Source organism: Amblyraja radiata, chromosome 3, assembly GCF_010909765.2.
Source record: "Amblyraja radiata isolate CabotCenter1 chromosome 3, sAmbRad1.1.pri, whole genome shotgun sequence".
Classification (NCBI taxonomy): Eukaryota; Metazoa; Chordata; class Chondrichthyes; order Rajiformes; family Rajidae; genus Amblyraja; species Amblyraja radiata.
The window spans coordinates 59803575-59820784 of record NC_045958.1 but is presented as its reverse complement, the minus strand read 5'-3'; the positions used below and the strand labels follow the sequence as shown (position 1 = coordinate 59820784).

The 17210-nt window shown below is 43.1% G+C and overlaps 1 protein-coding gene and 1 long non-coding RNA gene across 6 annotated transcripts in view; one reads left to right on the top strand and one right to left on the bottom strand.

The window, feature by feature from the left end:
- rnf38 (ring finger protein 38) overlaps positions 1–17210 on the top strand; it is a 158443-nt gene that overhangs the window by 120488 nt on the left and 20745 nt on the right. For 3 of the 5 annotated variants that reach the window (XM_033017866.1, XM_033017868.1, XM_033017870.1), the window contains one exon: positions 14359–14544. The exons of 1 other annotated variant lie outside the window; for it this stretch is intronic. In XM_033017866.1, the coding sequence (XP_032873757.1) occupies positions 14359–14544 (186 nt within the window). Of the gene's footprint in view, positions 1–8692; positions 8807–14358; positions 14545–17210 lie in introns of those variants that run through there. One more of the 5 variants, XM_033017869.1, reaches the window with a different exon arrangement.
- Positions 12013–12971, bottom strand: LOC116971057. The gene is made up of 3 exons (XR_004411389.1): positions 12944–12971; positions 12605–12613; positions 12013–12125 (listed from the first exon to the last, which is right to left on the bottom strand). It is a non-coding gene; the product is annotated as an uncharacterized LOC116971057 (long non-coding RNA).

Genomic DNA, 17210 nt, shown 5'->3' with positions numbered 1-17210 from the left:
ATATTCAAAAACATACAGGAATGCTGAGCAGGGAGTTTTGATCAATTGTGATGAAAGTTGTGGTTTACCAGTTTCCAATGTCAAGATTATTTTTTTGTATTTACTTCATTTTCTACTCACTAACTGAACAAAGAGAAGAAAATCAAATTAAATGTTGTTTCTATCAGCAATTGGAACTTTACAAAATTCAACTCAGTGCTGGAAATGCTCAGACCGCATCTGTGGACATGATGTTTCAGGTCAATAACATTCCATTACAAATGTATCACTGAGCATAAAATATGCAAAAGACTTGCAATGGGATAATTTAATAAACTGAGTGAAAACTATGTAACTCCCCTGCCTGAGTTGATTCAAACATTGGAAAATTCTGATGAGCCCATATTAAATTTGCAAAATGTGTTTACAATATATTCTTTGGCATGTGGCCACTTCAAGGAAGGTAACGAGTTATTGGCTATCCATAATTTCCACATAATAAGACAGCAGCGGAAAGTCCTTGTGGTGATGCACTGCCTCAGAGGTAGTCATTTTCAGAATGCTCATGAACATCCACATGCTAGCTAAAATATAGATTGGAGGAAAAGGAAGATAACATGAATATGCAGTGGAGCTGCAGTGGAGGGGGGGGGGGGGGGGGAGATGCGCATGGTGGGATGGAGATCCCTGGAACATTGGAATTACACCTGAGCAGTATAGGGACTAATACCATGGGGACTGGCGGGGTGAGAGGATGGGCAAGAAGGGCTTTGTGTTACAGTGCATTTCGTTCAGACCGAAAGGTCTGAATGACAAATAAAGGATTCAATTCAATTCAATTCAATTCAATAATGTTTGGGACAAAGACCCATCATTTATTTATTTGCCTCTGTACTCCACAATTTGAAGTTTGTAATAGAAAAAAATCACATGTGGTTAAATTGCACGTTGTCAGATTCTAATAAAGGCCATATTTATAGATTTTGGTTTCATCATGTAGAAATTACAGCAGTGTTTATACATAGTCCCCCCATTTCAGGGCACCATAATGTTTGCGGACACAGCAATGTAAATGAAAGTAGTCATGTTTAGTATTTTGATGCATATCCTTAGCATGCAATGACTGCTTGAAGTCTGCGATTCATGGACATCACCAGTTGCTCGGTGTCTTTTCTGGTGATGCTCTGTCATGCCTGTATTGCAGCCATCTTTAGCTTAAGCTTGTTTTGGGGGCTAATCCCCTTCAGTTTTCTCTTCAGCATATAAAAGACATGCTCAATTTGGTTCAGATCGGGTGATTGACTTGGCCACTCAAAAAATGACAATTTTATAGGTTTGAAAAACTCCTTTGTTGCTTTAGCAGTATGTTTGGGATCATTGTCTTGCTGTAGAATGAATCGCCGGCCAATGTGTTTTGTGGGACTTGGTTGAACTTGTGTCTATACACTTCAGAATTTGTTATGCTAAAACCATCAGGAATTGTATCATGAATGAAGATAAGTGAGCCAGTACCTTCAGCAGCCATACATGCTCAGACCATAACACCCCCAACACCGTGTTTCACAGATGAGTTGGTATGCTTTAGATCTTGGGCAGTTCCTTCTCTCCTCCTTTGCTCTTGCCATCACTCTGATATAAGTTAATCTTCGTCCATTCTGTCCACAAGACCTTTTTGCATAACTGTGGTTGCTCTTTTAAGTATTTCTTGACAAACTGTAACCTGGCCATCCTATTTTTGCAGCTAACCAGAAGTTGCATCTTGCAGTGTAGTCTCTATATTTCAGAAAGAACTGCAGATGCTGGAAAAATCGAAGGTAGACAAAAATGCTGGAGAAAATCAGCGGGTGAGGCAGCATCTATGGAGCGAAGGAATAGGTGGCGTTTCGGGTCGAGACCCTTCTTCAGACTGATGTGGGGGGTGGGGACGGTGGGAAGAAGAAAGGAAGAGGCGAGACAGTAGGCTGTGGGAGAGCTGGGAAGGGGAGCGGAAGGAGGGAGAAAGCAAGGACTTCCTAAATTGGAGGTCAATGTTCATACCACTGGGGTGTAAACCACCCAAGCGAAATCTGAGGTGCTGTTCCTCCAATTTGCGGTGGGACTCACTCTGGCCATGGATGAGACCCAGGACAGAAAGGTCAGATTCGGAATGGGAGGGGGAGTTGAAGTACTGAGCCACCGGGAGATCAGGTTGGTTAATGCAAACTGTGCGAGGTGTTGGGCGAAGCGATCGCCAAGCCTGCGCTTGGTCTCACTTATGTACAGCAGTTGACACCTAGAGCAGCAGATCAATAGATGTGGTTGGAGGAGGTGCAGGTGAACCTCTGCCTCACCTGGAAAGACTGCTTAGGTCCTTGGATGGAGTCAAGGGGGGAGGTAAAGCGACAAGTGTAGCATTTCCTGCGGTCGCAAGGGAAAGTACCAGGGGAGGGGGTGGTTTAGGTGGGAAGGAACAAATTGACCAGGGAGGGAGTGGTCTCTGGAAGCCGAAAGGGGAGGAGATGGGAAGATGTGGCCAGTGATGGGATCCTGTTGGAGGTGGCAAAAATGTCGGAGGATTATCTGTTGTATGTGACGGCTGGTTGGGTGGAAGGTGAGGACAAGGGGGACTCTGCCCTTGTTGAGAGTGGGTGGATGGGGAGTGAGAGCGGAGGTACGGGATATAGAAGAGACCCTGGTGAGAGCCTCATCTATATTCGAAGAGGGGAACCCCCGTTCCCTTAAGAATGAGGACATCTCCGGTGCCCAGGTTTGGAACACCTCATCCTGGGTGCAGATGCGGCGTAGACGGGGGAATTGGGAGTAGGGGATAGAGTTCATACAGGATGCAGGGTGGGAAGAAGTGTAGTCCAGATAGCCATGGGAGTCAGTGGGCTTGTAGCGGAAGTGGCGGCGTTCCGGAAGTGGCGGCGCTGTGATACGGCTGCGGCTCGCCTGCAGTCTGTCTGTTTTTACTTTTTTGTGTTGTTTTTTTTTGTCTAGTTTAGTAATTTTTTTGGTTATTAGGTGGTGTTATGTGTGTGGGCGGAGGGTGAAACAGGGCTTTCTGTCTCTCCCTTCAGGGGAATGCGACTTTTTTGTCGTATCCCCCTTCTCTTGAGACGCTGCCGTGTGGGCGGCCCGGTGCGGGGCGGAGACGGTGCTACGGCGGCTGAGGCGGCGTTCTGGCGGCGGCGACCTGGATCCGGGGCTCGGCCGCGGGCCAGTGGAGGACAATGTCGGGAGCTCGCAGGTCACAGGCTGGTGCCTGTTTTCCGGAGCACCCGTTGCAACAGCTGCGTCCTGGACTGGAGGGCGGCAGCTTCGACCACCCCCGGGCTGCGGAGCTTGAACCGCGGGACTGACTTACCATCGCCCGGTGGGGTATCGCCTTGGCGCAGAGGGAGAAGAGGAGGGAAGAGACAGTAACTCTAAGACTTTCGCCTCCATCACAGTGAGGAGGTGTTTGGTGAACTCACTGTGGTGGATGTTAATTTGTGTTTATTGTGTTTTGTTATTATTACATGTATGGCTGCAGGCCACAGCATTTCGTTCAGACCGAAAGGTCTGAATGACAAATAAAGGATTCAATTCAATTCAATTCAATTCAGTAGATGTCGGTCAGTAGTCTGTTACCTGCGATGGAGATAGTGAGGTCTAGAAATAGTAGGGAGATGTCGGAAATGGCCCAGATGAATTGAGTGCCGGATGGAAGTTAGTGGTGAAATGGATGAAGTCAGTGAGTTCTGCATGGGTGCAGGAGGTAGCACCAATGCAGTCAATTGTGTTTACTCTGTATTTCTGTTCATGAAGTCTTCCGCGGATAATGTTCATTGACAAATGCACACCTGACTCCTGAAGAGTGTTTCCGATCTGTCGGATAGGTGTTTGGGGATTTTTCTTTATAATAGAGAGAATTATTCTGTCATTAGCTGTTGAGGTCTTCCTTGGTCTGCCAGTCCCTTTGCGATTATTAAGCTTACCAATGCTCTATTTCTTCTTAATTATATTTCAAACAGTTGATTTTGCTAAGCCTGTTTAGCTGATGACTCTAACAGTTTTATTCTTATTTCTCAATCTCATAATGGCTTCTTTGACTTTCTTTGGCGCAACTTTGGTGCCCTGCTGAGTGCCCCCCCCCCCCCCACCCCCATGAACTGTCTCCCTCGGATGGTCACGTCGCACATCGACCCGGCACAGACCTATTTGCACTTTATACTGCTTTAACTGTTTTTTTTTAAATCTTGTTTCTCTGGGTGTCTACGTTTTTAGTTAATTAAGTTATTACATCGGATGGAAGCTGCATACCAAATCTCGTTGTACCTCTGTGCAATGACAATAAAATATATTATTATTATATTATTATGTTGATAAACAGGAATAAAAGTTTCCAAAGTTGATGAAAAGACTGGAGAAAAGATTAGGTACTGAGAGCTCTCTTATTCCTGCATTAAGGAGGCAATTAAACACACCTGAGCAATTACAAACACCCCTGAAACCATGTGTCACAAACATTATGGTGCCCTGAATTGGGGGGGACTATGTATAAACATAGCTGTAATTTCTACTTGGTGAAACCAAAATGTATGAAAATGGCCTCTATTAAAATCTGACAACATGCACTTTAACCACATGTGATTTTTTTCTATTACAAATCTCAAATTGTTGTGTACAGAGGCAAATAAATACATGATGGGTCTTTGTCCCAAACATTAGGGCACTGTAATCTGCACTGTTGGAGGGTTTAAACTAGAATGGTTGGAGATGAAGAACGAATATAGAAGCTTGGAAAATAGGAAACAAAATGAAATATAAAAGGAAGAAGCAAAAGTGGATGACTTAGAATAAGGCTGAGAGTTAAATGAAGCTACAGCACAAAGAAGAGCTTTGAGAGCTAATAACATAATAAAGGCAGGTCTCAAGCATGGTGCCATAATGGTGAGGCATTACATCAATCAATCAGTTCAATCATTCATAGAAATGTAGGAACTGAAAGAAAAAAATAGTAAAGAAATAATGTTATAAAATTAGGAGCAAAAGCTAACGTATCTGCAGGGCCTTGTAGTCTACATCCCAAAATAATAAATTTAGTATTTTCTAAAGTTATATTTAGCTCTTATGGCTAAAGGAATCAAGGGATATGGGGAAAAAGCAGGAACGGGGTACTGATTTTAGATGATCAGCCATGATCATATTGAATGGCGGTGCTGGCTCGAAGGGCCAAATGGCCTACACCTGCAGCTATTTTTCTATGTTCCATGTTTCTAAAGAAAGTCACAAAATGCTGGAGTAACTCAGCGGGACAGGCAACATCGCTGGAGAGAAGGAAGAAGGGTCTCGACCCAAAACGTCACCCATTCCTTCTCTCCAGAGATGCCGTCTGTCCCACTTTGTTACTCCAGCATTTTGTGCCTATCTTCGGTGTAAACCAGCATCTGCAGTTCCTTCTTACACATACTAAAGAAAGTAATCTTGCAAGTAGATGCAATTGTACTCATTTTACAAATTTATTTAAACTTTATTACGTGGCAAATATATCTCCACTATTTTAAAAAAGGGTAGAGGCAAAGGAAATTACACACTGGTGAAAGTCTTAAATTCAGTGGCATAGAAAATTATAGCTTTTATTATAAAAGTGTAATAACAGGAAAACATTAACTGGATAAAGTCAGCGTGAGTTTATGGTAAAAAAATCATGCTTTGAGAATGCACCTAAGGGAGAACCAGTGGATAAGATGCTTTTGGACTTGTCGATGGCCTTTGAAGGCCACACTTTTTAGTTAGTATATAACATTAAAGCACATACTCTAGCATGTGTTAAAATTTGTTGAATGACAGTAAGCAGAGAACTGAAATAAATGGATGGATGGGATGGTAGATCAAATCCTACAGTGATCAGTGTTAGGGCCCGAGTTATATTAAAGTGAGAATGTCCGACTACAGCTGGAAAAGCTAATACAGGTGAGACATCGTCTAGAACTTTGTATGCAGTTTTGATCTCTGAGAAAAGACCACCTTGCTATGGAAGGTGTGCAAGGATGTCTATTTATCCAGATTAGTTCCCAAGATGTCAAGATTGTCATATATGGAACAATTAGGTCAATTGGACCAATGTTCATCGTATGAATGCAACAACATCTACTAAAAACCTATAATATTCGAACAGTGTCATATTTTTGACAGTGCAGAACCATGGTTAGGGGAGGGGAGAGTGGGTGTTAGTCACAACTTCAGGGTATGGAGCATGCAATTTAGAGCAGAGATCAAGAACAATTTCTTCTTTCAGAGCATAGTGAACGTTTGGAACTCTCTATCGCAGAAGGCAATGGAGGCCAAGTCATTTAGCATATTCAGAAAGAAAGTATCAGTTGGTTAGAATACATAGAAACATAGAAACATAGAAAATAGGTGCAGGAGTAGGCCTTTCGGCCCTTCGAGCCTGCACCGCCATTCAATATGATCATGGCTGATCATCCAACTCAGTATCCTGTACCTGCCTTCTCTCCATACCCCCTGATCCCTTTAGCCACAAGGGCCACATCTAACTCCCTCTTAAATATAGTCAATGAACTGGCCTCAACTACCTTCTGCGGGAGAGAATTCCACAGATTCACCACTCTCTGTGTGAAAAAAGTTTTCTTCATCTCGGTCCTAAAAGATTTCCCCTTTATCCTTAAACTGTGACCCCTTGTCCTGGACTTCCCCAACATCGGGAACAATCTTCCTGCATCTAGCCTGTCCAACCCCTTAAGAATTTTGTACGTTTCTATAAGATCCCCCCTCAATCTTCTAAATTCTAGCGAGTACAAACCGAGTCTATCCAGTCTTTCTTCATATGAAAGTCCTGACATCTCAGGAATCAGTCTGGTGAACCTTCTCTGTACTCCCTCTATGGCAAGAATGTATTTCCTCAGATTAGGAGACCAAAACTGTACGCAATACTCCAGGTGTGGTCTCACCAAGACCCTGTACAACTGCAGTAGAACCTCCCTGCTCCTATACTCAAATCCTTTTGCTATGAATGCTAACATACCGTTCGCCTTCTTCACTGCCTGCTGCACCTGCATGCCTACTTTTAATGACTGGTGTACCATGACACCCAGGTCTCGTTGCATCTCCCCCTTTCCTAATCGGCCACCATTCACATAATAATCTACTTTCCTGTTTTTGCCACCAAAGTGGATAACCTCACATTTATCCACATTATACTGCATCTGCCATGCATTTGCCCACTCACCCAGCCTATCCAAGTCACCTTGCAGCCTCCTAGCATCCTCCTCACAGCTAACACTGCCCCCCAGCTTCGTGTCATCCGCAAACTTGGAGATGTTGCATTCAGATTACATTGCCAGCAGGTGCGGAAGCAGGTTCCATCATAGTCTTCAACAGTAAGTTGGATAAATATATGCTGAGAAATAACTTGCAAGGATCTGAAGAAGAGACTGGAATTGCTGAAAATTGCTATAATGGAGAGTCAAACATGATGGGCTAAATGGCTCCCTCCTGAGCTATAACTAGTCTACTTGGAAAATATTTTCTAATACTGAAGGAATCAAAGGATTTGGGGTGACGTTGAGAACAGGATACTGATATGGATGATGTTTTGCCATGGTCATACTGAATGGCGGAGCAATCCCTGAACACTGAATTGTCATATAATCCTGTTCCTATTTTGTATATTTGGTAAGTAGTGCCAAGATTTTGATCCAGCAACAATGAAGATCTGCAACACTTTGCCAAGTCTAGTTGAGGAAACAGGAGTTATGGGCCTGTCCCACTTAGGCGATTTTTCGACTTTTCAAGTTGCCGGCACTCGCCTGAAAAACCGGCAATTGGAACGGCGACTGTCAGAGTGGAACACACACACACACATCACTTCCTTCACCAGCCCGTTATGCAGGCGGGGGACAGGGCAAGCGGGTGGGAGCGCTGTCTATAAAATTCTCACGGTGCAAAGCCAAGGTGAAACAGACACACGTCGCGATGAACAGGAAGGTTGGCGCTGTAAAAAGACGGCTAAAGCACAGTGTTCTTTAAAAGAGGGGAGGAGAAGGGGGGAGAAGGAGTGACGACAACTTTTAAGAAGCCAGAGATACTCGGCTGTGAAGCTCGGTGGACGTTTAACATTACCGGTCGGTTATCCTTGGTTCTGAAAACTACCGCTTACCTTTTTTTCCCCAATGAGCCAATGAAATTTACCAGTCAGCACCGGCTACAACCTACGAGAACCTTCGACCTCCTGGCAACCCATTAGGACCTCCTGGCGACCCACCTACAGCTTGAGAATTCTCGCCGACCATACTGAGGCTGCGACTAGTTTCCAGAATGCGGGAACTCCTCATGACCATGAAGGCAACTCCCCGGCAACCACCCGCGAACATGTGGTGACCATGTGGCGACTGTATAGTCTCCTGCAGTCGCTTACGTGGGACAGGCCCATTAAGCTTGTGTTTCACAATATTCACAAAGTGTTGTATCCATCTGTCTGTGATGTGATGAAGCCATGGATCTGGGAGATGCTGTCAAAGAAGTCACAGCAAAAAATTGCATTTTGTAAGTCAAACAAAGTCGATGTTTTTGAAACAATCTGGTATTGTGCTTTTATGTTATGGGAGCAACATCCATTCAGACAAGTGGAATATTCCCCTTTCTTAAAGTACCATGTGGAAGTGAAAAAGCAGAGTAAAGAGGTGCATTATCTGCTGGAGGGTACCTGGTGGGTCAGGGGAGGCAAAAGAATGCTTCCATGACTGCTACAAATTGGTGGAATTGGCCATGTTCAGGGATTCAACAGAGGAATCTAATGAATGTTTTATTGTTGTCGCTGACTTCATAAAGAAATATGTGGACGTGTGTGTACCCACAAACATTCTGAATCTTCCCCAACCTGAAGCCCTAAATAAACCAGATGATTTGTAATCTACTGAAGGCTAAATCTGTGGTGTTTAAGATTGGCGAAACAGAGTGGTATAAGTAATCCATGTACAGCCTCCTGTAGTCCTGCAAGTACGAAGGGCCAATTCCGGACTAAGCTGGAATCACGGATTAACTATGGCAAGGCTTGCTGGCCAGTCCATCACAGGCACAGCCCTCCTTAACTTGCAAACATCTGTATTAAGTGCTGCCTCAAGAGGATCCCACCTTCCGGGCCAAACTGCCTTTTGCAACAATTGGAGCCCTGAAGTCTCACATAACCAGGTTCAAGAATAACTATTTTCCTACAATCACCAGATTCTTGTACAGATCTACGCAACTCCAATCAGTACTTCAGTAACTGAAGACAATGGACCAGCCTTTGCACTACCTTGGATTTGTTTTTTCTAATTGTGCTTTGCACTAATGTTTTGTTTCAGCAGTCCTTTTCTTGCTGTCATCTTGTATAATTTATTTTGTATGCTGTCTGAATCTGTGTGTCTAATTCTTCTGCAAACCAGTTTTTCACTGTACCTGTAGTCACCATACTTGTACATATGACGAATTTAGTCTTGACATCTTCACGTAACAATACCATCTACAATATGTGGCTGCTTCAGTTCAGTTTTTGGTGAAGGTTCTTTCTATAATATGTTGCATAACATGTTTAGAATGCATGGTATCCTGATTTTAGGTGCATGCTTTGTGCTGCTAATAGACTACAGCTCTGCCTTTAATACCATTATACCATCCAAGCTTATCACCAAACTTAGGGGACTTGATGTCAGCATTCATCTCTGCAGCTGGATCCTCGACTTCTTGACCAACAGACCCCAATCAGCGAGGATAGGGAATAAATTATCATCTACGATAATCCTCAACACTGGTGCTCTGCAAGGATGTGTTCTTAACCCCTTTCTTCACTCCTTGTACACCCACAACTATGCAGCCATGTACAAATCTGATTGAGAATTTTCAAGTCTCTTTATCTAGATTCAAACTAGCCTTAAATCAGTAGCATAATGTCACCTGGTACTTGTGGTTAATGAACCAGAAATCCAGACCAGTTCAGATCTTTAGATTATTACAAGTTAATAAAATGGAGAGATCTGGGGAACATGCAACTGGATCCTCGACTTCCTGACCAACAGACCCCAATCAGTGAGGATAGGGGACAAATCATCCTTTACGATAATCCACAACAAGGATGCGTTGTCAGCCTTCTTCTTTACTCCTTGTGCACCCACGACTGTGCAACCATGTACAAATCTAATTCAATTTTCAAATTTGCAGACAACACCACCATTGTAGGCCGGATATCAAATATTGATGAGACGGAGTACAGGAAGGAGATTGAGAGCCTCGTGTCCTGGTGTCGAGTCAACAACCTTTCAATGTCAGCAAGACAAAGGAGATAGTGATCGACCTTCGGAAGCGGTCGGTACACATACCCCAGTTTGCATTGACGGCACCAAAGTAGAGATGGTAGAAAACTTCAAATTCCTAGGAGTCAGTATCAGCAACAATTTCTCCTGTACCACGCATATTGAAGCAACGACCAGGAAAGTACACCAAAGCCTATACATCCTTAGAAGGCTAAGGAAGTTTGGCATGTCCCCTACAACTCTCACCAACGTCTCCAGATGCACCATAGAAAGCATTTTATCACAGCTTGGTTTGGGAACAGCTCCATCCAAAACCGTAAGAAACGACAGCGAATTTTGGACACAGCCCAGACCATCACACAAACCAACCTCCCTTCTATTGACTCCATTTATACCTCATGCTGCCTCGACAAGGCCAGCGGCATAATCAAGGTTGAGTGGCACCCTGGCCACTACCTCTTCTCTCTCCCTTCAGGAAAAAAGTGTGAAAACACACATCTCCAGATTCAGGGACAGTTTCTTTCCAGCTGTTATCAGGCAACTGAATCATCCTACCACAACCAAACAGCAGTGCTGAACTACTATCTACCTCATTGGTAACCCTTGAACTATCCTTGATCGGACTTTGCTGGCTTTACCTTGCACTAAACGTTATACCCTTATCATGTATCTATACACTGTAAATAGTTCGATTGTAATCATGTTTTGTCTTGCTGCTGACTGATCAGCACACAACAAAAGCTTTTCACTATACCTCGGTGCACGTGACAATAAACTAAACTGAACTGAACTAAAACTGATCTAATGGCATGCGTTTGTTTTGCAGTTTGAAAGAAACCAAGATTTGTTTTTTCATGTGATATTAGATTGTGGCATATGCTGAGCCATGAGTTTAAAGGTTATGCCGGAAAATTATTTTTTTACCACACTTGGCCTGAAGTGCCTCATGGGTGCCTGTTTTGAGTTGCCTGGTTGGTTCTGAATCTATCCTATTAGCACAGGATGTGATAATGGGAGTTGGGGTTCATATGTTTACAATGCGGTAACTCCTGTCGGTACTAATGTTACTAACTAAGCAACACATTTACATGTAAGTCCAAGTTGTTTATATATGTCACAAACAACATAAATCTCACAGAAATCCCAGCAAGAAAAAAATATTATTACTTTTTAATGTTCTTTGCCTTCAATATTTTGGATTTCTTTAGTTAGCTACATTCTCTCTTGCACATCGGTGACCTAAATGGGAATTTTTTACCTTGTAGTGATTTCACATTTACTATTACTGTTTTTAGCTTCACATTCTAGTTTGAATTAACTGTTTACATTTCTGGTCTGATGTGGTGAGATTTGAACATACAGTGCATTCAGAAAGTATTCAGACCCCTTCATTTTTTCCACATTTATTTTTAAATGCATTAAATTAATTTTTTTAATCAACAATCTAAGCTCAATGAAGAAACGAAAACAGGTGTTCAGAAATGTTTACAAAGTAATTAAAAAGAAATAACTGAAATATCATATTGACATAAGTATTCAAACCCTTTGCTATGACACTCAAATTTGAGCTTAGGTGCATCCTGTTTCCATTGATTATCCTTGAGATGTCTCCACAACTTGATTGGAGTCCACCAGTGGTAAATTAAATTGATTGTACATAATTTTGAAAGGAACACACCTGTCTATATAAGATCCCACAGTTGACAGTGCATGTCAGAGCAAAAACCAAGCCATGAAGACGAAGGAATGGTCCGTAGACCTCCAAGACAGGATTGTGTCGAGACACAGATCTGGGGAAGGATATAAAACAATTTCTGCAGCATTGCAGGTCCCGAAGAGCACAGTGGCCTTCGTCATTATTAAATGGAAGAACTATGGAACCAATCGACAATAGGAGCAGGAGTAGGCCATTCGGCCCTTCGAGCCGGCACCGCCATTCAATGTGATCATGGCTGATCATTGCCAAACAGTACCCCGTTTCTACCTTCTCCCCATATCCCCTGACTCTGCTATCTTTAAGAGCCCTATCTAGCTCTCTCTTGAAAATATCCAGAGAACAGGCCTCCACCGCCCACTGCGGCAGAGAATCCCACAGACTCACAACTCTCTGTGAGAAAAAGTGTTTCCACGTCTCCGATCTAAATGGCTTACCCCTTATTCTTAAACTGTGGCCTCTGGTTCTGGACTCCCCAAACATCGGGAACATATTTCCTGCATCTAGCGTGTCCAAACCCTTAATAATCTTATATATTTCAATAATATCACCTATCATCCTTCAAGACTCCAGAGTATACAAGCCCAGCCACTCCATTCTCTCAGCATATGACAGTCCTGCCATCCCGGGAATTAACCTTGTAAACCTACGCTGCACTCCCTCAATAGCAAGAATGTCATTCCTCAAATTAGGGGACCAAAACTGCATACAATATTCCAGGTGTGGTCTTACTAGGGTCCTATACAACTGCAGAAGGACCTCTTTGCTCCTATACTCAACTCCTCGTGTTACAAAGGGCAACATGCCATTTGCTTTCTTCACTGCCTGCTGTACCTGCATGCTTACTTTCATTGACTGATGAACAAGGATCCCCAGATCCCATTGTACTTCCCCTTTTCTCAACTTGACACCATTTAGATAGTAATCTGCCTTCCTGTTTTTGCTACCAAAGTGGATAACCTCGCACATGTAGAACCACCAGGACTCTTCATAGAGCTGGCCGCCCGGCCAAACTGAGCAATAGGGGGAGAAGAGCCTTGGTCAGGGAGGTGGCCAAGAACCCGATGGTCACTCTGACAGCTCCAGAGTTCCTTTGTGGCGATGGGAGAACCTTCCAGAAGGACAACTATTTCTGCAGTACCACCAATCAGGCCTTTATGGTAGAATGGCCGGACGGAAGCCACTCCTCAGTACAAGGCACATGACAGCCCGCTTAGTGTTTGCCAAAAGGTACCTAAAGGACTCTCAGATAATGAGAAACAAGATTCTCTGGTCTGGTGAAACCAAGATTGAACCCTTTGGCCTGAATGCCAAGCATCATGTCTGGAGGAAACCAGGCACTGCTCATCACCTGGCCAATACCATACCTATGGTGGTGGCAGCATCATGCTGTGGGGATGTTTTTCAGTGGCAGGAACTGGGAGACTAGTCAGGATCGAGGGAAAAATGAACGAAGCAAAGTACAGAGCGATCCTTGATGTAAACCTGCTCCAGTGCGTTCTGGACCTCAGACTGGGGCAGAGGTTCACCTTCCAACACGACAACGACCCTAAGCACACAGCCAAGACAATGCAGGAGTTGCTTCATGACAAGTCTGTGAATGTCCTTGAGTGGCCCAACCAGAGCCCGGACTTGAACCCGATCGAACATCAGTGTAGGAACCTGAAAATAGCTGTGCATCGATGCTCCCCATCCAACCTGACAGAGCTTGAGAGGATCTGCAGAGAACAATGCGCGAAATTACCCAAATACAGGTGTGCCAAACTTGTAGCGTCATACTCAAGAAGACTTGAGGCTGTAATCACTGCCAAAGGTACCTCAACAAAGTACTGAGTGAAGGGCCTGAATACTTATGTAAATGTGATATTTCAGTTATTCCTTTTTAATTACTTTGCAAAAATGTATAATCACCTGTTTTCACTTTTTTATTATGGGGTATTGTGTGTAGATTGATGATTAAAAAAAAGTAATTTAATCAATTTTAGAATAAGACTGTAACCTAACAAAATGTGGAAAAAGTGAAGGGGTCTGAATACTTTCTGAATGCACTGTATTTTTTGTTTAAGCATAATATTAAAGAATATAGAAGGTAAGAACAATATATAGGATAAATACAATATATGTATTTCCTACGGTCGTATAAGATATGTTTTGAGTAGCTAATTTTAACTATTAAAACCAGTATAATCACACGGACTAACTTAATGTTTCCAGGCAAACTAATGGGACTGAAGGGAGCAGTTCCCTGGACATAATGGCATGTTTCAACGGGTCTTAAAAGAAATCTTGCAGAGATGGTTGATGCATTTGTTGTAAACTTCCAATATTTTTCCGGATTCTGTATAGGTTCCAATGTAATTTATGTTAAAAATTTATTTCACATTTCTACAGTGAGCCCATTTACAGCTCTGCCAACCGTCTTGACTTCTCTACTCTCCATACCCACTACAATCTCACACCCTCTGAACACACTCATACCTACCTCATGACCATGACCACCAAGCCATCATTTCCCGGACTGTCTCTGATTTCATCACCTCTGGCAATCTGTCCTCCACAGCCATGCAAAGACGCCAGGTATGCATGCCTTTTTGTTTGTTAATTCAAAAGTCCCTGTTCTAGGCCTGCAATGGCCCTATCCCCCAACTCTTTCTCCACTGCATCAGGGCTGCCTCCTGCACCCATGCAGAACTCTAGGACCTTTAACGACCAATAATTTGCACCCTGCTTTAGATTTACCTGGCCTATCTTTGACACCTCTCTCCCCTTCCTTGATCTCTCTGTCTCCATCACAAGAGACAGACTATCAACTGACATCTACTACAAACCTGCCAATTTCCACAGTTATCTTGACTACATTTCCTCCCACCCGGCCTCTTGCAAAAACTGCTCTCAATTCCACTGTCTCCACTGAATCTGCTCCCAAGATGAGGCTTTCCGTACGAGGATATCCAAGAGAGTTAGATAGAGCTCTTAGGGCTACCGGAATCAGGGGGTATGGGAAGAAGGCAGGAACGGGGTACTGATTGTGGATGATCAGCCATGTCACATTGAATGGCGGTGCTGGCTCAAAGGGCTGAATGGCCTACTCCTGCACCTATTGTTATGTATCTATATCCTCATTCTTTAGTGAACATTGGTTTTCCCCTGGCTGTCATCGATGGCCCTCACCCTCGCCTCTTTTGTGTCATCAGTTCTTTCTCCCTCTTACCCCCAGACACAATAAGGACAGCTTTCCTCTGGTCCTCACCTTTCACCATACCTGTCTCCGCATTCATATTTCCGTCACCACCAACGTGATCCCACCATTAATCACATCCTCCCATCTCAACCCCTTTCTGTCTTTAGAGCCCACTCCCTCCACAAATCCTTGGTTCATTCATCCATTTCCATCCAAACCACCCCCTCCCCAGGTACTTTCCCCAGCAACAGCAGGAGATGTAACACCTGCCCTTATACTTCCTTCCTCACCTCCACCCAGGGACCAGGCAATCATTCCAGGTGCGACAGAGGTTCACATGGACCTCCTTTAACCTCATCCATGCATACCGTGTTCCGGAAGTGGCCTCCTGTACATTGGCGACAGCAAGCGTAGACTCAGAAACCGTTTCGCTGAACACTTAGACTCCAAGGTCTACTGGACCTTCCGGTCGCTAACCACTTTAACTCCATTTCCCATTGCAACACTGCCATTTCTGTCTTGCGCCTCCTCCATTGCCAGAGTGAGGCCACACACAAATTGAAGTAGCAGCTTGGGTAGCTTACAACCTAACGGTATGAATATTGAATTTTCCAATTTTAAGTGACTTCCCCAAACATCCCTCTTCTCCACTAAAACTCTGGTAACCTGCTCCACATGTTCACAACAATGTATTCATCTTGGGCTCACACATTTCTATCCAACAATCGGCCTATCGGGGAACCTCCTTACATGAGATCTGTTGCCAGCCCTTATTTGTCCAGTTTTTCTCTCGCTTCCAGTTTGTTTTCCCCACTCTCCACACTTCAATCAGTCTGAGGAAAGGCCCCATCCCAAAGCGTCACATCCATTTTCTCCAGAGATGCTGCCTGACCCGCTGAGTTACTCTAGCATTTGTGACTATCTTTGGTGTAAACCAGCAACTGCAGTTCTTTGTTATTACATTTACTGCTCCTGTTATTGTTTAGATTTTCCATCTGTTTTTCGGGAATAGTATGTTTTACAAATCCTTCATACCAAAATTTTATTTGGAAATTGATTGCATCAGTAGCTTTAAACTATTTGGTTCATTTTTTCCTGCAGTCTTTAAAATTACCTGGTGATATGACTCACTCTTTTGGATGAAAATCTGAAATGCAGACACTCTGCTCTTTGAAGTAGAATTTCGTTTTTATTTAAATATAGTAGAACTCTGACAGACCTTTTATTATTAAATAACGTGGATTCACTCCAGATATTTAACATGGTGATTTGGACTGATTACCAAATAATATCTGGAATCTGAAGAAGGGACTTGACCCTAAATGTTGCCTATTTCCTTCGCTCCATAGATGCTGCCTCACCCGCTGCGTTTCTCCAGCATTTTTGTCTACCTTCGATTTTCCAGCATCTGCAGTTCTTTCTTAAACATCTTAACCAAATAATAATTATGACCTGAATTCTAAGCATGTAACCAATATGGAGTAAACTGCCTACCTCTTCTTTGAAATAAGGTCATGCAATTGTTTACCTGATGGATTGGCATCATAATTTAACATCTAATTTGAAAGATACCACTTTTGACACTAGCACACCCTCATTATCATTAACCTATTGACCATGTTCAGTTTTTTGGATTAGGATTTGGCCACAATCTCTAATTTAGAAAAGCTCATATTTGCAAATTGTTATCTTGCCAAATTGTACCATATAAATTGCATAATATTGTACATGGCCATTAAAACTGAAATGAACAAATATCCTTTGCTTTGAAATTTCAACATGTTTCATGATTACAAGCAATTAATTGATTTTGAAACTATAATTAACTTTGCTTATTATATACATTATTGTTTATCACTAATTATCTGCCTAGCATACTTCTTTTCTCTTTAAAATGTCTTATGTAAACGGCGGTAGGCGGCGCGGCTCTCGTCAGCAGCGGCCTCTGCAGTCCGTCTGCGTTTTTATTATTTTATGTCTATGTTTTTATGTAGTTTTTGTTATTTTTTGTTGGGGTATGTGTGTGGGGGGGTGGGGGTGGTGTGGGGGGGAGGGGGTAACT